Source organism: Bombina bombina, chromosome 2, assembly GCF_027579735.1.
Source record: "Bombina bombina isolate aBomBom1 chromosome 2, aBomBom1.pri, whole genome shotgun sequence".
Lineage (NCBI taxonomy): Eukaryota > Metazoa > Chordata > Amphibia > Anura > Bombinatoridae > Bombina > Bombina bombina.
The window spans coordinates 355,613,476-355,636,117 of NC_069500.1; the positions used below are offsets into that span (position 1 = coordinate 355,613,476).

General features: G+C 39.5%; 1 protein-coding gene across 3 annotated transcripts in view; it reads left to right on the top strand.

Moving 5' to 3' along the window:
• Positions 1–22,642, top strand: part of ORAI1 (ORAI calcium release-activated calcium modulator 1) — a 58,001-nt gene that overhangs the window by 21,475 nt on the left and 13,884 nt on the right. For 2 of the 3 annotated variants that reach the window (XM_053701745.1, XM_053701747.1), the window contains exon 2: positions 10,132–12,181. The exons of the other annotated variant lie outside the window; for it this stretch is intronic. In XM_053701745.1, the coding sequence (XP_053557720.1) occupies positions 10,132–10,689 (558 nt within the window). In that variant the 3' untranslated portion in view covers positions 10,690–12,181. Of the gene's footprint in view, positions 1–10,131; positions 12,182–22,642 lie in introns of those variants that run through there. 3 annotated transcript variants of the gene reach the window in all.

The following is a 22,642-nucleotide window of genomic DNA, read 5'->3' on the forward strand; positions in this document are numbered from 1 at the left end:
ATAAAAAAAAAACTCCCTTCACTTGAGAATAAAAGGTTTACTTAAAATAATTAAATCAAATACAAATTTAATACCCTTTAAAAACCACCGGTGGTGTAGGGTTAACTAATCTAAAATATAGAATATCTCTGTACAATTAGTAGATAGACATTTAAATACAAAGTCCAAATTTTAACTAAATGCTTTTAGAAGTGCAATAAACTAGGGTTGCACCGATACCATTTTTTTTAAGACCGAGTACAAGTACCAATACTTTTTTTCAAATACTCACCAATACCAATTACCGATACTTTTTTAATGTCATGACAGTTTACCAAGCACAATACAGACTAATGATTTAAGATCGCTTCTTTATAATTATGAACTGTATCTCAAAAGACATTTTGAAATAATAAAACCGTTTTATGTGCTTGTTGTCAAAAAGTTAATAGAACATGTTTATAAATAAAATTATTACAATAACATATATTAATAATAACAACAATAAATAACAGCTGCAGCAGCTGGGAATGGAAAGCTACAATTTAAAGGGGTGATTGCTGGATGCAATTGGGTTGTAGGGTGCCTATATAACTGATAAATCTGACACTTGTACTTAATACAAAGTCGTATAATTTAATTCTGAAAATAATATTGGGGAAGGAGTATCCCAGTAATCCCCTTTGAGAAAAATGGGGCATTTGTATACTGACTCAACAGAAAATAGGGCTGGTCTTCATATTTTTCCAGGGCTGCTTTTTATTCCCAGTACAGCCCTGGCTAAGGGTGTTCCTCAGAGTACAGTATATTTTGAGCATAATTGTGCAAGATGAGAGGCTTCCAGCTGTAAAGTAGCAGCTTTTAAAGCACTGCTCTGACGTAAAATAATACAAATAACAGCAATTTGTATTGGCAGAACAGAAGTGAACAATTTTTAGTTTAGTCTCCACTCCAGCTTAAAATGAAATGGGAACATATTGTTTGAAAAACGCCACAAGATGGCATATGGGTAGGAATTGGAAGTATCGGTGCATTTGCACGAGTACAAGTACTCATACAAATACTTGGTATCGGCACCGATACTAGTATCGGTATCGGTGCAACCCTACAATAAACAAAGCGTATCTCCACTGGTCAGCTCTTATCACATTATTCTAGGCAGGTATACAAATAATACACACTCCCTTATAGAGAGTGATGAACTGTCTTTTTTAAAACTTCGTTAGATGTCTTTCTGAATGAGTGTCTTAAGACTCAAAATGGGCAGTGTTCCAAACCAACAGACTGCAGTCTGATCAAATGTGGCAGAAAAAGTTCCGGAGTACAATCGAACCTAAAAGTATCTTCAAGTATACACCTTCCCTCCGTTCTTGAAAGATCACTTACCTTCTGTTTTCACTTCGGGTGTACCTTGTGTGGTGGTGCAGACTTGTATTTGACAGTCCACTTACCCACTTCCCCTGCGCGGTCTATAGTGAGAGCTGACTTCTCCACTCTGTATGAATCTAAGCACCAGGATTTGCTGAAAGAAGATCACGTGACTAGGTGATGTCGTGAACCCGGAAGGAATCGACGAGGGACACGAGAAGAACGCCAGTTTGAGTCACTGCAGCACTCCGGAGAAGTCGGCTCTCGCTATAGACCGCGATCACACAGGGGAAGTGGGTAAGTGGACTGTCAAATACAAGTCTGCACCACCACACAAGGAACACTCGAAGTGAAAACAGGAGGTAAGTCATCTGTGAAGAACGAAGGGAAGGTGTCAGGGTTTTTTCCTGACTTGTTTGTCATGTGCTGCTGGCAGCCATTTTACTCGTCTCTCTTGCTGACTTTGGTGCATTCTGGGAGATGCTGCTCACTTCCTGTACTTCCTTTTATGGCCAGACTGGTTTACATCATCCATGTGAGACAGGATGCAGTCTCAGAATTGTGATGTCATCACTTATTATTTAAAGGGCCTTTGTTCAGTATGCTTTGCCCTTGCGTTGTCTCAGACCGGTTTGTGAGAGCTCCTGTGTATTACCTGGCTGTCTGACGTCCCTCCTGGTTCCTGATCCCTGGCTTGTTCCTGACTCTGCTGTTCTCTTTGTTCCTGATTCCGGCTTGTCTGACTACTCGCTTTGGCTCCTGACTCGGCTTGTCTGACTATCTGCTCTAGTTTTGACTCCTGGCTTGTTATTTGACTTGTGGACTTTTTATTATTTTTTGCTATTAATAAAGGTGTGATTATTTTTGCACTTCTCGTCTCAGTCTGATTCCTGGCACCCTGACAGAAGGTATATACTTGAAGATACTTTTATGTTGGATTGTACTCCGGAACTTTTTTCTGCCACATTTGATCAGACTGCAGTCTGTTGGTTTGGAACACTGCCCATTTTGAGTCTTAAGACACTCATTCAGAAAGACATCTAACGAAGTTTTAAAAAAGACCGTTCATCACTCTCTATAAGGGAGTGTGTATTATTTGTATACCTGCCTAGGATACTTTTGATAAGAGCTGACCAGTGGAGATACGCTTTGTTTATTGCACTTCTAAAAGCATTTAGTTAAAATTTGGACTTTGTATTTAAATTTCTATCTACTAATTGTACAGAGATATTCTATATTTTAGATTAGTTAAAGGGACATGAAACACAAAATTTTTCTTTAATGATTCAGATAGAGATTTCAATTTTAAACAACTTTCTAATTTACTTCTATTATCAAATTTGTTTTATTCTCTTGATATCATTTGTTGAAGGAGCAGCAATGCACTACTGGTTTCTAACTGAACACATGGGTGAGCCAATGAAAATCGGTATATATATGCAGCAACCAATCAGCAGCTAGAACCTAGAATCTTTGCTGCTCCTGATCTTGCCTAGATAAACCTTTCAGCAAAGGATAACAAGGGAATGATGCAAATTAAATAATAGAATTAAATTGGAAAGTTGTTTAAATTTGTATTGTCTATCTGAATCAAGAAAGACATTTTTTGGGTTTCATGTCCCTTTAACCCTACACCACTGGTGTTTTTTAAAGTGTATTAAATTTGTATTTGATTTAATTGTTTTAAGTAAACTTTCTATTCTCAAGTTTTTTTTTTTTTCATTATTGCTTAAATATTAAGTGTATTTCATTTTTATTGAATACTACTAATTTTAGTTTGTCAGTATATTTCCAGTGTGAAAGTGTCTAGCTGTTGCTTGATGGATACCTTTGCTGAAGTGTAAACTGTCCTCACTGCTAAAGGGATATTCTGACTGATGTTCATACATCATGTAAACTGTGCAATTCTATCCCACAGCCTCCCCTTAAAACTTTCTAGGCACTACTATAAAGAATAATATACACAGATACTGATATAAAAATCCAATATAAAACCTTTTTTAAAACTTCCTTAGTAACTCCAAGTTTAGCATGGTTGATAGGGTGGGTCACCCAGTAAAAGGGTCTGTGAAATCAGGATAAGCAAACACCAATTTCCCCCCCCCCCGTTTATGAAAAGGAAATTTATGCTTACCTGATAAAAGAAATAAATTTACGATACAAGTCCACGGATTTCATCCTTACTTATGGGATATCGCCTCCTGGTCAGCAGGAGGAGGCACAGAGCTCCACAGCAGAGCTGTATAAATAGCTCCTCCCTTCCCCCCAACCCAGTCATTCGACCGAAGTTAGGAAGAGAAAGGAAAAGCCAAGGAGCAGAGGTGACTGAAGTTTAACAAAAATAACAACCTGTCTTAGAAAAACGACAGGGAGGGCCATGGACTCGTCATATCGTAAAATAAATAAATGTATCAGGTAAGCATAAATTTCCTTTTCTTTTACAAGATATGACGAGTCCACGGACTTCATCCTTACTTATGGGATACAATACCAAAGCTATAGGACACAGATGAAAGGGAGGGACTAGACAGGAACCAAAACAGAAGGCACCACTGCTTGAAGAACCTTTCTCCCAAAAGCAGCCTCGTACGAGGCAAAAGTCTCAAATTTGTAAAATTTAGAAAAAGTGTGAAGAGATGACCAAGTTGCAGCCTTGCAAATCTGATCAACAGAAGCATCATTTTTTAAATGCCCATGAGGCAGCCACTGCTCTAGTAGAATGGGCCGTAATTCGTTCTGGAGGCTGTTGTCCAGCAGTCTCATATGCAACACGGATGATACTCCTCAGCCAAAGAGAAAGAGAGGTAGTCATAGCTTTCTGACCCCTACGTTTCCCAGCAAAAAAAACAAATAATGAAGATGTTTGACGAAAATCCTTAGTCACCTGCATGTAGAACTTCAAGGCACGGACTACATCCAGATTATGTAACAGACGCTCCTTCTTAGAAGAAGGGTTAGGACACAAGGAAGGAACAACTATTTCCTGACTAATATTCTTGTTAGAAACAACCTTAGGAAGAAAACCAGGTTTGGTACGTAACACCACCTTATCAGAATGGAAAATAAGATAAGAAGAATCACATTGTAATGCCGAAAGCTCAGAAACCCTGCAAGCAGAAGAAATAGCAACCAAAAATAAAACTTTCCAAGATAATAACTTAATATCTATGGAATGCATAGATTCAAAGGGAACCCCTTGAAGAACATTAAGAACTAAATTCAAATTCCAAGGAGGAGCAATTGGTCTAAACACAGGCCGGATTCTAGTCAGGGCCTGACAAAAAGATTGAACATCTGGAACATCTGCCAGACGCTTGTGTAGCAAAATAGACAAAGCAGAAATCTGTCCCTTTAAGGAACTTGCTGACAACCCTTTCTCCAATCCGTCTTGGAGAAAAGATAAAATCCTGGGAATCCTAACCCTACTTCATGAGTAGCCCTTGGATTCACACCAATAAAGATATTTACGCCATATCTTATGGTAAATTTTTCTAGTAACAGGCTTGCGCGCCTGAATCAAGGTATCAATGACCGCATCAGAGAACCCTCGCTTAGATAAAATCAAGTGTTCAATCTCCAAGCAGTCAGCTGCAGAGAAATTAGATTCGGATGATGGAAGGGTCCCTGAATGAGAAGGTCCTGCCTCAATGGAAGCTTCCACGGCAGCAGAGAAGACATGTCCACTAGATCGGCATACCAAGTCCTGCGAGGCCACGCAGGAGCGATTAGAATTACTGAAGCCCTCTCCTGTTTGATCCGTGCAATCACCCTGGGAAGGAGAGCAAACGGTGGAAACACATAAGCTAGGTTGAACAACCAAGGCACCACCAAGGCATCTATCAGTTCGGCCTGAGGATCCCTGGACCTGGATCCATATCTTGGAAGCTTGGCATTCTGACGAGATGCCATCAGATCCAAATCCGGTCTGCCCCACCTGAGAATGAGGGTAGCAAAGACCTCTGGATGGACTTCCCATTCCCCCGGATGAAACGTCTGTCTACTCAAAAAATCCGCCTCCCAGTTGTCCACTCCTGGAATGTAGATTGCCGACGGATAACAAGAGTGAGCCTCCGCCCACCAAATTATCTTGGATACTTCTGTCATCGCTAAGGAACTCCTTGTTCCTCCCTGATGATTGATGTAAGCCACAGTCGTGATGTTGTCCGACGGAAACCGGATGAATCTGGCCGAAGCCAACTGAGGCCAAGCCTGAAGAGCATTGAATATTGCCCTCAACTCCAGAATATTGATTGGAAGTAGAGACTCCGACCGAGTCCACACACCCTGAGCCTTCAGGGAATTCCAGACTGCACCCCATCCTAGTAGACTGGCGTCTGTTGTCACTATCACCCATGAGGGTCTGCGGAAGCACGTCCATTGGGACAGATGATCCTGTGACAACCACCAAAGAAGAGAGTCTCTTGTCTCCTGATCCAGATCTATCTGAGAAGACAAATGTGCATAATCTCCATTCCACTGTCTGAGCATGCTCAGTTGTAGAGGTCTGAGATGAAAACGAGCAAACGGAATGATGTCCATTGCCGCCACCACCATTAATCCAATTGCCTCCATGCACTGAGCCACTGTTGGCCGAGGATTGGCCTGAAGGGTTCGGCATGTATTCAAAATCTTTAACTTTCTGACTTCCGTCAGGAAGATTTTCATGGATGTAGAGTCTATTAGAGTTCCCAGGAAAGGAACCCTTGTCTGTGGAATTAGTGAACTCCTTTTCTAGATTCACCTTCTACTCGTGAGGCTTTAGAAAGGACAGAACCATGTCGGTATGAGACTTTGTCAGTTGATAAGACGACGCCTGGATCAGAATATCGTCCAGATAAGGCGCCACTGCAATGCCTCGCGGTCTGAGAATCGCTAGCAAAGACTTTAGAACCTTCGTGAAGATCCTGGGTGCCGTGGCCAGCCCGAAAGGCAGAGCCACGAACTGAAAATGTTTGTCCAGGAAGGCAAACCTTAGGAACTGGTGATGATCTTTGTGGATAGGAATATGAAGATATGCATCCTTTAAGTCCACGGTAGTCATATATTGACCCTCCTGGATCAATTGAAGAATTGTCCGAATAGTCTCCATCTTGAAGGATGGAACTCTGAGAAACTTGTTTAGACTCTTGATATCTTAAATGGGTCGGAACGTTCCCTCTTTTTTTGGGAACCACGAAAAGATTTGAGTAAAACCCCTGTCCCTGTTCCTGTATTGGGACGGGACAAATTACTCCCATGGTGAAGAGGTCTTCTACACAACGTAAGAACGCCTCTCTTTTTATCTGGTCTACAGACAATCGTGAAAGAAGAAATCTTCCCTTTGGGTAGGAATTTTTGAACTCCAACTGATACCCATGAGACACGATTTCTAGTGTCCAAGGATCCTGAACGTCTCTTAATCCAAGCCTGGACAAAGAGAGAAAGTCTTCCCCCTACTAGATCCAGCCCCAGATCGGGGGCTGCCTCTTCATGCTGTCTTGGGAGCAGCAGCGGGCTTCTTGGGTTGTTTACCCTTGTTCCAAGCCTGGTTGGGTCTCCAGGAAGGTTTGGATTGTGAATAATTTCCGTCCTGTTTCGTGGAAGAGGACGAGGGAACTCCCTTGAAGTTTCGAAAAGAACGAAAATTGCTCTGTCGTCTCCTCTGTTTAGATGTCTTATCTTGAGGAAGGAGGTGACTCTTACCTCCCGTAATATCAGAAATTATTTCTTTCAAGTCAGGCCCGAATAAGGTCTTTCCCTTGAAAGGAATAGCCAAAAGCTTGGATTTAGAGGACACATCCGCAGACCAAGACTTTAACCATAAGGCTCTCCGAGCTAAGATGGAGAACCCTAAATTCTTAGCCGCCAACTTGGTAATCTGAAAAGCGGCGTCCGTAATAAACGAATTAGCCAGTTTAAGGGCCTTAATTCTATCTTATATTTCCTCTAAGGAAGTCTCAGTCCTAAGAGATTCCTCCAGAGCATCAAACCAAAAGGCAGCCGTAGTTGTAACTGTTACAATGCAGGCCGTCAGCTGCAAGAGAAACCCTTGGTGAACATAGAGCGTCTTGAGAAGACCCTCTAATTTCTTATCCATGGGGTCCTTGAAAGCACAACTGTCCTCGATAGGGATAGTCATACGCTTAGCCAGGGTAGAAATAGCTCCCTCCACCTTAGGGATAGACTGCCAAGAATCCCGAATGGCGGCAGCTATAGGATACATCTTTTTAAACATAGGGGAAGGAGAGAATGGAATACCCGGTCTTTCCCATTCCCTAGCAATAATTTCCGAAATTCTCTTAGGAACCGGAAAAACTTAAGAATATGAAGGGACCTCTAAATATCTGTCCATCTTACTTAATTTTTCTGGAGGGACTACAATAGAGTCAGTCGTCCAGAGTCATTAAAACTTCTCGTAGTAACAGGCGGAGGTGTTCAAGTTTAAATCTGAAAGACATTACTTCCGAATCTGGCTGAGGTAAAGCACGCCCTGAGTCAGACAGTTCCCCCTCAGACAGAGCCTCCCCAAATCAGAGCCCTGGGGGGTTACATCAGAGAGAGTCATCAGAAGTCGCAGGGACCCCATGGGCCTCTGCCCTACTGCGTTTACCTTGAAAATCTGGTAACTTAGATAAAGCTTCTGAAAGAGTGGATGACATAACTGCAGCCATATCGTGCAGAGTAAATGAAGCAGACACAGTGGAAGAAACCGGCATTGCTTGAGTGGGCGTTAAAGGCTGTGACGCTTGGGAAGAAAGTTGCGGCATATCCTGAAGTTCCTCAGGCTGAACACATTCCTTAGAACTATCTTTATTAAAAAAATATATTTTCTTTGCACTGTAAAGCCCTTTCAATACATGCGGGACAAAGTGTAACAGGGGGTTCCACAATGGCATCTAAACACATATGACATGTGCTTTGCTCCATGTCCTCCATGATATACAGAAAAGCAATGGCAGGCTTGGATTATGTCTCTAAAATCTAGCTAATCCAATTTAAAGTACTTTGTCTTTAAAAGCCATCCACTGTAAAAAAACGTTCTCTTTTATTTTATATAAGAAACTAGACAGAGATAGGCTTCTTCTTACATATAGCTAACCCTGTAACGTAGCTTTAAGATAGACACAGGAAAACCGTTTATGACTGAATATAAAATAAAAAAATACAGTCACCCTGCCGCAGCTCTGCTGTGGCTCCTACCTGCCTCCACGCTCTCAACACTAAAATCTCTTGTCCGGAGCACCTAAGATCGCTTGTGAGGATAAGTAACAAGCGGGCCTAGGAACTGAGAGGCAGCACTGTTATGTCGGAACCCGGATAGAGGAAACTGGGCAAAAGCGCGCCAACACCAAGCCCTGCCCATCGTGTGCGGAAACATAACATCCGTCCTCTGTGGAATCGATTTTTACACAAACAAGTACTGCCATTAACCGCAGTCTTATGAAAGGGATATCAAAAACCTTCTTATCCCTCCTGAATAACCCAGCGTCAGCCAGCTCTGTAGTTCAATAAAGAAATAGAGAGAGTTGCCCATATTAGCGTCAAGCCACCATACTATTCCAGCGCTTCTAACCCTTATGTGTTTGTTTCAAAAGTTAGAGTGTCTGGGGAAAAAAGGAGACAATATGTCGGTTCTCATTCTCTGTGACCTCAGTGAGAATCTGCATACTGCCATAAAGCCTATAAGCCCATAGTATCAAAATGTAGAGTACAGTCAGTTCTGAGTTATGCTGCAGGGCCCCAGAAACATAAAGACTGCACTTACCTCCATGCTGAGGAACAGCATGAAAAACTCACAGTATCAGGGGGTCCACTCTTCCTCCTGAGCTCCTGTGCAGACAGAAGGGCCTTAGTTAAACTTCTCTAAAGCCATCACAGAAGAGCAGCATAAATGTGGGAGGTGCAGTGCAGGTGAAACCTCACCAGTTCCCAAAACCATAAGGTTATAAACTCCAGAGGCTGCTCCATATAAAAATAGTACACTTTGGCACCATTTAAAAATAATAAACTCTTGATTGAAGAATCTAAACTAACACCTCACTTTACCTCACTCCTATCACTAACACAGGCAAAGAGAATGACTGGGTTGGGGGGAAGGGAGGAGCTATTTATGCAGCTCTGCTGTGGAGCTCTTTGCCTCCTCCTGCTGACCAGGAGGCGATATCCCATAAGTAAGGATAAAATCCGTGGACTCGTCATATCTTGTAAAAGAAAAGACCCATTTGAGAAACAGGAGCCAGCAGGAATATGTAGACATCAGTATACATCTAAAACTTTGTGACTTGATTAGCAGTCTGAAAATCAGCACGTTATGTAAAAATAAACAAAACTATATTTTGTTACAAAAACACTCCCATATAGGCTACATAAGTGGAGCATCTACAAAACATTTATTTAAAGAAAAATCTAGTGTACAATGTCCCTTTTATATTTTTAAGGTCCCATAAAACCTGCAGAACCAATTACTTTTCCTGCATTTCTTATCTGATGAGAATTAAAACTTTGGCATTACTGTAAACTTAAAGGGTCAATAAACACCTTGTAATAACAAGACATATCTGTTGTCTTGCTATAGAATGACATATTGGCCAAGTCTAAACTTTAAGTCATGAAGTATAAAAAAAAAAAAACCTGTTGAAAGTACCTTTATTTGCAGCCAGTTTATGCCGAGCTGAACGCGTTTAATGAGGTGACGCTTCCACCTCTTAGTCAATAGCCGTGCTAGCAGTTAAATGTATATATTTTGGAATTAGAGCGATTACCGACTTTTGAAGTAACTTCTTGTCTTTTTGTCTCTTTTTACAGGTTGCAATGGTGGAAGTTCAGCTAGATGGAGAATATGCCTACCCAACCGGTCTGTTGATTGCCTTTAGTGCATGCACAACGGTGTTGGTCGCTGTTCATCTCTTCGCGCTCATGATAAGCACTTGTATTCTTCCCAATATCGAAGCTGTTAGCAATGTCCATAATCTCAACTCTGTCAAAGAATCCCCACATGAGCGGATGCATCGGCATATTGAACTAGCCTGGGCCTTCTCCACAGTCATTGGCACTCTCCTGTTCCTGGCAGAGGTTGTATTGCTGTGTTGGGTAAAATTTCTCCCAGTGAACAGTCCAAAATCCTCTGTAAACGATTCTTCCATCAGCCCAGGAAAGGCAGCTGCGATTGCATCAACGTCCATCATGGTCCCATTTGGAGTAATTTTTATCATATTTGCTGTTCATTTCTACAGATCATTAGTTAGCCATAAAACAGACCGGCAGCTGAAGGATTTAACTGAACTTTCAGAGCTTGCTCAACTTCAGAATCAGTTAGACCATAGAGGAGACTCTGGACAATATCATCCTGGTCATTATGCATAAATATTAAAGTGCCATAAAACATGTTGAGATATGTGCATATCCTAAAAGGGCTAATTACGTTAAAATAGTTTGCATAAAAAAATTGTTTAAAAATTGCTGACAAGTATTTTAAAATAATTTTCAAAATTGGTTACATAGCCATGCTGTCTGGAGTAGTCTGATCCACCACCCCTTATCAGTGTTTAGCTTCAGTAACACAGGCATGATATTTCAACTGAGTTCACAGCAGCTTAGTTGCTTCTAGGTATGCTACAGCAGATGAGTGTTAAAGTCTTGTATTCTACCACACAAAGGTGGATATAGATACAGCCATAAAAGGAATTGTGTGGGGGGAGTTAGAGCTGTACAATTGTGTAACTTAAAAGAAAGGTTAATGGCGAGGCACTGCAGTATAAATTTGCAGGTAAAGTAATTGAAGTACATATTCTATTTTTGTCTCTATCCCAACGTGTTTTATGTCCTTTAATATACCTTTTAAAAGGGTTAATGTATGTTTTGTTATATGGAATACAGTACATAAACTGTCGGACTGACGTTTCCGTACTGTGTAGTTCCTTTTGAAATACAACATGCACTGTTACCACTGTAAAATATTAAGCAGATTGTAATACTAGGGATTTTGCTACTGGCCCTCAGCATGCTGCGTTGTGTCTAAAGGAGAAAGTATCTTTCTATACTTCCAGTCCACCAAAGAGTCTGCTCTTTACTAAAGAACGTACCCCTATAAAGGTGCTTGCCAAGGCTTACACTGTATGTGCCAAACTTCAGTTTAGAAAAGACAAGTCGTGGACCAATCTTGAAGTAGACAGAAGTCTGGAAATGAGTACTCAATATTCAAGCACATGCAGCTAATTTTTATGTAGCCACACAAAGTATAATCCTGCTTCTGTAATGTTTGCCTCTTCCATAAGGGCAAGCAATTTATTGTTTTGCATGTCACTGCAGGTCAGACTTTTAAGTAGCATGCAAAGGATTTAAGTGTAATTCAAATGCATGCATCACTTACCTTTTTGATTCACTGGATTGCTTTTGAGTTTTAAATATTAGTGTGTGTGTGTTTGTGTATATATGTGCATAAAGAAGTGTTTATTTTCTCAGCTTTTGTAAATCACACATTTTTATAGATCTTTTTCATTTGGAACGTCAACCTTATTGCTGCAAGTGCCTTCAGTGCATCATTTTAGTGCACTGATAGTTTTGCCATTACAAAATATTTTATAAGTACCAAATTTGTATCGATTTTCAGTGTATAAAATACCAATTTACAATATTACCATGCTCTTTTCACATAGCAAAGACAACAAATATGTGTTAGTAGAAATGGTTCAAGGGATACAGTTAATATTTAAGTGAGCATCATAGTTAAAACAAAACATTGTTTGTGATATATATATATATATATATATACACACAGTGGGGAAAAAAGTATTAAGTCAGCCACCAATTGTGCAAGTTCTCCCACTTAAGAAGATGAGAGGCCTGTAATTTTCATCATCGGTATACCTCAACTATGAGAGACAAAATGTGGAAACAAATCCAGACAATCACATTGTCTGAATTGGAAAGAATTTATTTGCAAATTATGGTGAGAAATAAGTATTTGGTCAATATCAAAAGTTCATCTCAATACTTTGTTATATATCCTTTGTTGGCAATGACAGAGGTCAAACGTTTTCTGTAAGTCTTCACAAGTTTGTCACACACTGCTGCTGGTATGTTGGCCCATTCCTGCATACAGATCTCCTCTAGAGCAGTGATGTTTTGGGGCTGTCGCTGGGCAACACGGACTTTCAACTCCCTCCAAAGGTTTTCTATGGGGTTGAGATCTGGAGACTGGCTAGGCCACTCCAGGACCTTAAAATGCTTCTTACGAAGCCACTCTTTCATTGCCCGGGCGGTGTGTTTGGGATCATTGTCATGCTGAAAGACCCAGCCACATTTCATCTTCAATGCCCTTGCTGATGGAAGGAGGTTTGCACTCAAAATCTCACGATAGATGGCCCCATTCATTCTTTCATGTACACGGATCAGTCGTCCTGTTCCCTTTGCAGAGAAACAGCCCCAAAGCATGATGTTGCCACCCCCATGCTTCACAGTAGGTATGGTGTTCTCTCTCCTCCAAACACGACAAGTTGTGTTTCTACCAAACAGTTCTACTTTGGTTTCATCTGACCATATGACATTCTCCCAATCTGCTTCTGGATCATCCAAATGCTCTCTAGCATACTTCAGACGGGCCCGGACATGTACTGGCTTAAGCAGGGTGACACGTCTGGCACTGCAGGATCTGAGTCCCTGGCAGCGTAGTGTGTTACTGATGGTAGCCTCTGTTACGTTGGTCCAGCTCTCTGCAGGTCATTCACTAGGCCCCCCAGTGTGGTTCTGTGTTGTTTGCTCACCGTTCATGTGATCATTTTGACCCCACATCGTGAGATCTTGCGTGGAGCCCCAGATCGAGGGAGATTATCAGTGGTCTTGTATGTCTTCCATTTTCTAGTTATTGCTCCCTCAGTTGATTTCTTCACACCAAGCTGCTTGCCTATTGCAGATTCAGTCTTCCCAGCCTGGTGCAGGTCTACAATTTTGTTTCTGGTGTCCTTTGACAGCTCTTTGGTCTTCACCATAGTGGAGTTTGGAGTGTGACTGTTTGAGGTTGTGGACAGGTGTCTTTTATAACAAGTTCAAACAGGTGCCATTAATACAGGTAATGAGTGGAGGACAGAGGAGCCTCTTAAAGAAGAAGATACAGGTATGTGAGAGCCAGAAATCTTGCTTGTTTGTAGGTGACCAAATACTTATTTTCCACCATAATTTGCAAATAAATTCTTTCCAAATCAGACAATGTGATTGTCTGGATTTGTTTCCACATTTTGTCTCTCATAGTTGAGGTATACCTATTATGAAAATTACAGGCCTCTCTCATCTTCTTAAGTGGGAGAACAATCGGTGGCTGACTAAATACTTTTTCCCCCCAATATATATATATATATATATATATATATATATATATAAAATAATTAAATCATGGATTTAAAAAATATGTAAAAAAAGGGTTCTGTAGAGGATACCCAAAGTAAATTCAAAACCTTCAGGATATTATATTTAGTTCCAAGCATGTGGATCTATTATATCCGTTAGTCTAAACATAATCTTCAATAGGCAGCACGTATCCTAATGTTTCTTTAAAAAAAAAAGTGGAGCAAATTATTTCTCTGTAAACCATAAACAGAGTCCAGTAAAATGCCCACTCACAAAAGTTGCAGTACTCCTTTATGCTGACAGACAGGTGTTCTCACAATTTGTTCCCCAGCAGTGAAACTGGTCAGTAGCTCAATAAAAGACAAAGGGACAGTCCAGTCAAAATAAAACTTTCATGATTCAGATAGGGCATTCCATTTTTAAACAACTTTCCAATTAACTTTTATCATCCCATTTGATTTGTTCTCTTGGTTTTCCTTGTTGAAAGCTGAACCTAGGCAGACTCATATGCCAATTTCTAAGCCTTTGAAGGCCACTTCTTATCTCATTGCATTTTGACAGTTTTCACAGCTAGTCCGTACTAGTTTGTGTGTGCCATATTGAAACTCTGTGCTTACTCATGTGGATTTAACTATGAGTCAGCCCTGATTGGCTAAAATACAAGTCTGTCAAAAGAACTTAAATATGGGGGTACTCTGCAGAGGCTTAGATACAAGGCAACCACAGAGAGGTAACAAGTATAGTAATATAATGCAAAACTGGGGAATAGGTAATAAAGGGATTTTCTAGCTTTTTAAACTATTACAATTCTGGAGTAGACTGTCCCTTTAAAGTAAAACCTGTAAATTTATTAAAACAAATCCAGAGGTGCTTTACACAACTATTACCCTCCTAATTAAATGAGTTTCTCAGTTAACCAGAGACATTCCTTTAGGCTTCTGAAATCAGTAGAACACACCTGAATACACTGCTTTAGTACCTCATTTAGGTCCTCGGTTCCTAGTTTGTCTAAATCCTCCCGATTGTCTCTTTAGATGCAGTTAAATCGTGTTGCATATACGTTAGACCTGCTAGATAACCCCCTCCATAGTCCTCCTGTCAGATGTGCTTCTTAAGACTCCCCCTTTTCCTGTTTGGTCAACTAGCAATATGTCCATAGGTATCATGCACTCTTTCTACCCAGAAACTTGCTCGGCCAATAGTGTACATGCATGGAAGTAAAATCAATGCAGAATTTTTGTTTTGCTAAACTTGTAGATTTTACATTTTTTACTAGTGACAACATTTTTAAATGGGAGTACTTTTAAAATGAGCACTTTTTCATTATTTGATGGGTATATGATTTTTCTGGTTGGCACCTTCTTTATAAAACTTCTTCCTGTCTTCTTGGCAGCTTCAAATGTATCTGTGAACATTAATCAATTACCTCCAAACCAAAAGCAGACATCTTTGTACATTGCCTTATCTGAAGCATCTGGGAGATCAGGAAAAGAAAACTATGCTTTTTTTTTGGGGGGGGGGACACTATAATGCTCACTTTAAAAGACTGTCCAAATATTTTATTATTCCCCTTTTTCTTTAATTATAGTCAAACTCCGCAATATTTTATTGTTTGCTATGACGGTTTGGGTGTTTTGCTTAAAAAAGGTCTTAACCATACTTGATGTGCTTTTTTATTAAGCAGAAAATTTACTAAAAACTGTGAGGTGCATAGAACTGTTTCAATAAATACCCAACATTAACCGTCTTCTCCTGATTTTATAATAACTCTGTTTTGTATTGTCTAACTTAAAAAACGTTTTTGATTAACAAAGGGAACATGTCTGTATATTTTAATGTGACCCCTTTACTGATGGATTCTAGTAAGATCTTCTAACAATCATTCTGTTTTGCAGGTATATATTGATGCAATGTGTGTTTGAGATTTTGTTTTGTTTGTTTATTTGTTTTTTTTTGTGCACTTTGTCTAAACCCTTGTAATAACTTAACTCTTTTGCAAAATGCCATGATCTGACTGTCCCCCCCAAAAAAATCTTATTTGTTTTAAAACCTGTATAATATAATAAATGGCATCCCCTGCATTTGGAGGGGTTTCCTTTAAAAGTATCTGTTAAAGGGACATAATACTCATATGCTAAATCACTTGAAACTGATGCAGTATAACTGTAAAAAGCTGACAGGAAAATATCACCTGAGCATCTCTATGTAAAAAAGGAAGATGTTTTACCTCACAATCTTCTAAGCTCAGCAGAGTAAGTTCTGTGTAAAAAGTTATACTTCACCTGCTCCCAACTGCAGGTAAAAAAAAAATGAAAAAAAAAAATGAAGAAATGAACAGCAGCCAATCAGCATCAGCAGTGCTGAGGTCATGAACTCTTTAATTGTAATCTCATGAGATTTGACTTAACTCTCATGAGATTTCATAGTAAGCTGAATAGGGAAATAATACGAGAATGCACAAGGCTCATCCCCTAAGCTGTCCCAGGACAGACACACTAAAATGCTGCTTAGAAATCCTTTACAATGGGATGTGGCTACTGAGGAACTTTTGAGGTAAAATATCTTTCTTTTTTACATAGAGATGTTCAGGAGATATTTTCTAGTCAGCTTTTTACAGCTATACTTCATCACTTTCAAGTGTTTAAACATTTGGGTATTATGGCTCTTTAACTAAATAATTTCTTATTAGTTAACTATACTAAAAGGATAATTTCACATTTAATGAGGTACATTTTATTTTTAGGTGTCGGATAGGAAGTGGTTTCAGATACTGTGCCCTAAAGAATTAATGGACACAAAAGGGAAAATAAATTGTAGCTAACAGTACTTGCACATTTTTTGCAAAATTGATGGTGTATTGTATAAGACATTCTTGTGGTCAAAAGAATGAATATTGCAAATTTAAAAAATATAGCTGTGATTTCTTGGGTCTGTTTTACCGAAAGAGGATGTAGTTTAATTGTGTGCCTTTCTTATGCACTTTATTCTCCCAAAGCTATGAATTGTCAGAATGGTTTGCAATAGCAGTTAGGATACTCTGGTTTAGAACCACCCTTAGCCAGAAATTAACAGTATCTAATTGCACAATAACTTAGAGGTTGTAGGCTACCTTTCTGCATTTTTTTTAATGTGGGTAGGTAAGGATATAAATCTATTTTACATTGTTTAAATGTGTATATAAAATTTATATTAATATATATTATGCAGAATATGGGTATGTTTAATAAACCTTCATTATAATAAAGTAGAAACCATCACTTAAAGGCAGGGGTTTTCAAACCTGTCCTCAGGCCTATCTAACAGGACAGATTTTTCAGGATTACCTTGGGTCAGAGCAGGTTAAGAACCATGTTTAGTAATCTACTGAATATTTCACCTGTGTTCAACTTCAGATATCCTGAAAATCTAGCTTGTTAAGGAGACCTGGGGGTAGGTTTGAAAAACCCTGAATTAAGGCAAGTAAAGAGGAGTGCTTCTACCTCTTTCTCCTAATGCATATGTATAAACCACAATGCTTGCTCATGCCACACCTATAATAAAGTTTTGTGATTTAGTTTGCTTCTTTTGTTGGGAACAGACAAAGCAGATAGAGAATTTTTTTTTTAAATATATATTGAAAGTTTTGGGAAACTCATTGGTATACAGAAACTAAAACAGTTTTTTTTAGTAATTCCTAAAACATTTCAGAAAGAATATTAATACCTTTTTTTTCTTTTTTTTTAAGAAACCCTCCTTCAAAGAAAGTTACATTAAAAAAATAGATTTGCTTTAATTAACAGTACAGGTAGCCGTAGTTTTACGCTGGTTAAATTTGTTCCTAATGATCACGTGACCACTATTGAGGACGTTTTTTCACAGGCCCCTTAGCTGAAATCAATTGAAGAGTTTTTGCCGCCTGCATTTATAGCACAGCACTGTAATACTGTGTACAGCACATGAGTAGTTTGTAAACTGTAAAAGAGCCGTAATAATTTTTAATGCTGGTCTTTTTTTAAATTGAACCTAACAGGAAGTAAATGTCCTAATATTATATAACACATTATATATTAAGATATAATATTACAATATTAATGTAATTTTGAGAGAGTCCTGGAACCAAACTCATTTACTTCCCATTGAAATGATATAATTGGATTAGTTTTGCACAGGTTTTTTTTTAATACAACTATTCCTTCAAGAACAGAACCCTGATGTGAAGTGTGTACCTAGGGCTACCTGTACATGATTTAATCAAGTCAAGGAGATTTTAAATATTTTGTAGAGGATTGTATTCGTTCAGTCTTTTTTTTTTTTATCTCTCTCTGTTTAAAGCTTGGCAGCGTTGTTAGAGCTTGGTTGCATTCTGCAAAGACTTATTAGAGGGAGTAAATGTACTCTGCATTAAAATCTTGTCTGAGTAAGCCTTTAAGTGGCTTAAACTGAAGTATGCAACGTTCTTAATTTGCTAAATATTTGACATAATTCTATTTATTAAAGCAGAATAAAGTTTCTAAATTAAACTTGTTTTCCCTGAGTGCATGCCACATTTTGAACACATCCACTCATCCAACAAACTATAATTTGAGTGCGTCCGAGCAGACAGTCACAGGATGTCCAACCTAAATGATTAAAGTGAAACGCTAGGATTTACCAATGCAACAAATAAAGGGGACTTTAAGTCATTAAGTATATAATACTTCATGCTGGAAGTTTCTTTGTCTGTAGTGTTCACCAAACGGAGTGCCTCAGGCAGCCCACGGCAGAACTCTTTTTATCACTGAGGTGATTTTAACCAATAGCGAGCTAGCTATCCAGCATAATGCCAGTGGGCGGTGAACGCTGCAGACAAATAAAGGAACTTTCAGCATGAAGTATTATCTACTTCATGACTGAAAGTCCCCTTTATTTGTTGCACTGGTAAATCCTAGCATTTCAGAAACTCTAGGATTTACTATCACTTTAAGCTGTGTTCTGAAAATGGTCTTCATAGGTTGCAGCCAAGCTTGTCAGTAACATCATGATTATAAAGAATATAATAAATACAATGTGCAATAACAAATTTGGGCTCACTGCATTGTAGCCTTTTTTTTGGTAGCAAAAAGCAAAACTATTAGTTATATGGAGTAAATGCTTATAGACACTAAGGACTCGTTTCCATTGAGGTGGTAAAGTTTGGAAACTGGTGATAAAAACATTTATCTCCATTAAAGTCTGTGGAGAATTTTTATGTTACCACCAGTTTCCAAACTTTACCACCTCAATGGAAACTAGGCCTGAGTTGCCAAACAAGGATAAATACTTTTGTTTGAAAATAAATCCGAACAGGGTATTCAACAGTTCGTTTCCTGGAAGGTTCATAGATACTGTATATCAGCACTGTATTGAAAAATGTCTTGTCCTGTTGTGCAAAAAATAAATTATATTTCTGCAGACTTACAGTAATATTTGAAATTGTATGAAAAGTGAGTTCTGTAAACATATTCCACACTAGAATAAATGCATTTTATTATATACATTGCACTGTGTTTTTGTCTTTTTTTTAGTTTTTAAAAAATGCGTTGTTTGTCTGTTGCGACAGTTGCCTTGATATGACTTCAGTTCATAAGCATCATCTGTAGAGAAGCTCATTTTCTCCAACATAGGTGTGTCCGGTCCACGGCGTCATCCTTACTTGTGGGATATTCTCTTCCCCAACAGGAAATGGCAAAGAGCCCAGCAAAGCTGGTCATATGATCCCTCCTAGGCTCCGCCTACCCCAGTCATTCTCTTTGCCGTTGCACAGGCAACATCTCCACGGAGATGGCTAAGAGTTTTTTGGTGTTTAAATGTAGTTTTTATTCTTCAATCAAGTGTTTGTTATTTTAAAATAGTGCTGGTATGTACTATTTACTCTGAAACAGAAAAGAGAAGAAGATTTCTGTTTGTGAGAGGAAGATGATTTTAGCAAACGTTACTAAATCGATTGCTGTTTCCACACAGGACTGTTGAGATGAAGTAACTTCAGTTGGGGGAAGCAGTTGGCAGACTTTTCTGCCTTAGGTATGATGGCCACATTTCTAACACGACTTGGTAATGCTGGAAGGCTGTCATTTTCCCTATGGGGACCGGTAAGCCATTTTCTTAGATTAAGTAAAAGAATAAAGGCTTTATAAGGGCTTAAAAAACTGGTAGACATTTTTCTGGGCTAAAACGATTACTTGCTAAGCATATTTGACAGATTATAGCGCTTTATAGTTATTATAATCTTGGGGATTGTTGTTAAAAAACGGCAGGCACTGTATGGACACCTTTTTCAGATGGGGGCCTTCTCTAGTCATAGGCAGAGCCTCATTTTCGCGCCACTAATGCGCAGTTGTTTTTGGAAGGCAAGGCATGCAGATGCATGTGTGAGGAGCTAAGATCCACTGAAAAAGCTTATAGAAGGCGTCATTTGGTATCGTATTCCCCTCTGGGCTTGGTTGGGTCTCAGCAAAGCAGATTCCTGGGACTGTATAGGGGTTAAATGTAAAAACGGCTCTGGTTCCGTTATTTTAAGGGTTAAAGCTTTCAAATTTGGTGTGCAATACTTTTAAGGCTTTAAGACACTGTGGTGAAATTTTGGTGAATTTTGAACAATTGCTTCATACTTTTTCGCATATTCAGTAATAAAGTGTGTTCTGTTTAAAATTTAAAGTGACAGTAACGGTTTTATTTTAAAACGTTTTTTGTGCTTTGTTGACAAGTTTAAGCATGTTTAACATGTCTGAACCATCAGATAAACGATGTTCTATATGTATGAAAGCCAATGTGTCTCCCCATTTAAATATATGTGATAATTGTGACATGGTGTCCAAACAAAGTAGGGACAATGATGCCACAGATAATAATAGTGCCCAAGATGATTCTTCAGATGAGGGGAGTAAGCATGGTACTGCATCACCCCCTTCTGTGTCTACACCAGTTTTGCCCACACAAGAGGCCCCTAGTACATCTAGTGCGCCAATACTTATTACTATGCAACAATTAACGGCTGTTATGGATAATTCTATTGCAAATATTTTATCTAAAATGCCTACTTATCAAAGAAAGCGCGATTGCTCTGTTTTAAACACTGAAGAGCAAGAGGACGCTGATGATAACGCTTCTGACATACCCTCACACCAATCTGAAGGGGCCAGGAGGGAGGTTTTGTCTGAGGGAGAAATTTCAGATTCAGGAAAAATTTCTCAACAAGCTGAACCTGATGTTGTAACATTTAAATTTAAATTAGAACATCTCCGCGCACTGCTTAAGGAGGTATTATCTACTCTGGATGATTGTGACAATTTGGTCATTCCAGAGAAATTATGTAAGATGGACAAGTTCCTAGAGGTTCCGGTGCCCCCCGATGTTTTTCCTATACCCAAGCGGGTGGCGGACATAGTAAACAAGGAATGGGAAAGGCCCGGCATACCTTTTGTGCCTCCCCCTATATTTAAGAAATTATTTCCTATAGTCGACCCCAGAAAGGACTTATGGCAGACAGTCCCTAAGGTCGAGGGGGCGGTCTCTACTCTAAACAAACGCACTACTATTCCCATAGAAGATAGTTGTGCTTTTAAAGATCCTATGGATAAAAAATTAGAGGGTTTGCTTAAAAGAATGTTTGTTCAGCAAGGTTACCTTCTTCAACCAATTTCATGCATTGTTCCTGTCACTACGGCAGCGTGTTTCTGGTTCGAAGAACTAGAAAAGTCGCTCAATAAAGAATCTTCGTATGAGGAGGTTATGGACAGAGTTCATGCACTTAAATTGGCTAACTCTTTTATTCTAGATGCCGCTTTGCAATTAGCAAGATTAGCGGCGAAAAATTCAGGGTTTGCTATCGTGGCGCGCAGAGCGCTCTGGCTAAAGTCTTGGTCAGCGGATGTGTCTTCCAAGACAAAATTGCTTAACATCCCTTTCAAGGGCAAAACACTGTTTGGTCCTGATTTGAAAGAGATTATTTCAGACATCACCGGAGGAAAGGGCCACGCCCTTCCTCAGGATAGGTCTTTTAAGGCTAGAAATAAGCCTAATTTTCGTCCCTTTCGCAGAAACGGACCAGCCTCTACTTCTACATCCTCTAAGCAAGAGGGTAATACTTCTCAACCCAAACCAGCATGGAGACCGATGCAAGGCTGGAACAAGGGTAAGCAGGCCAAGAAGCCTGCCACTGCTACCAAAACAGCATGAAGGGATGGCCCCCGATCCGGGACCGGATCTGGTGGGGGGCAGACTTTCTCTCTTTGCTCAGGCCTGGGCAAGAGATGTTCAGGATCCTTGGGCACTAGAAATAGTTTCTCAAGGTTATCTCCTGGAATTCAAGGAACTACCCCCAAGGGGAAGGTTCCACAGGTCTCAATTATCTTCAAACCAAATAAAAAGACAGGCATTCTTACATTGCGTAGAAGACCTGTTAAGGATGGGAGTAATTCATCCAGTTCCAATAAGAGAACAAGGGATGGGGTTTTACTCCAACCTGTTCATAGTTCCCAAAAAAGAGGGAACATTCAGACCAATTCTAGATCTCAAGATCCTAAACAAATTTCTCAGGGTTCCATCGTTCAAAATGGAAACCATTCGAACGATCCTTCCTACCATCCAGGAAGGTCAATTTATGACCACGGTGGATTTAAAGGATGCGTACCTCCATATTCCTATCCACAAGGAACATCATTAGTTCCTAAGGTTCGCTTTTCTGGACAAGCATTACCAGTTTGTGGCACTTCCATTCGGATTAGCCACTGCTCAGAGAATTTTCACAAAGGTACTAGGGTCCCTTCTAGCGGTTCTAAGACCAAGGGGCATTGCAGTAGTACCGTACTTGGACGACATCCTGATTCAAGCGTCGTCTCTGTCAAAAGCAAAGGCTCATACGGACATCGTCCTAGCCTTTCTCAGATCTCACTGATGGAAAGTAAACATAGAAAAAAGTTCTCTTTCCCCGTCAACAAGAGTTCCCTTCTTGGGAACAATAATAGACTCCTTAGAAATG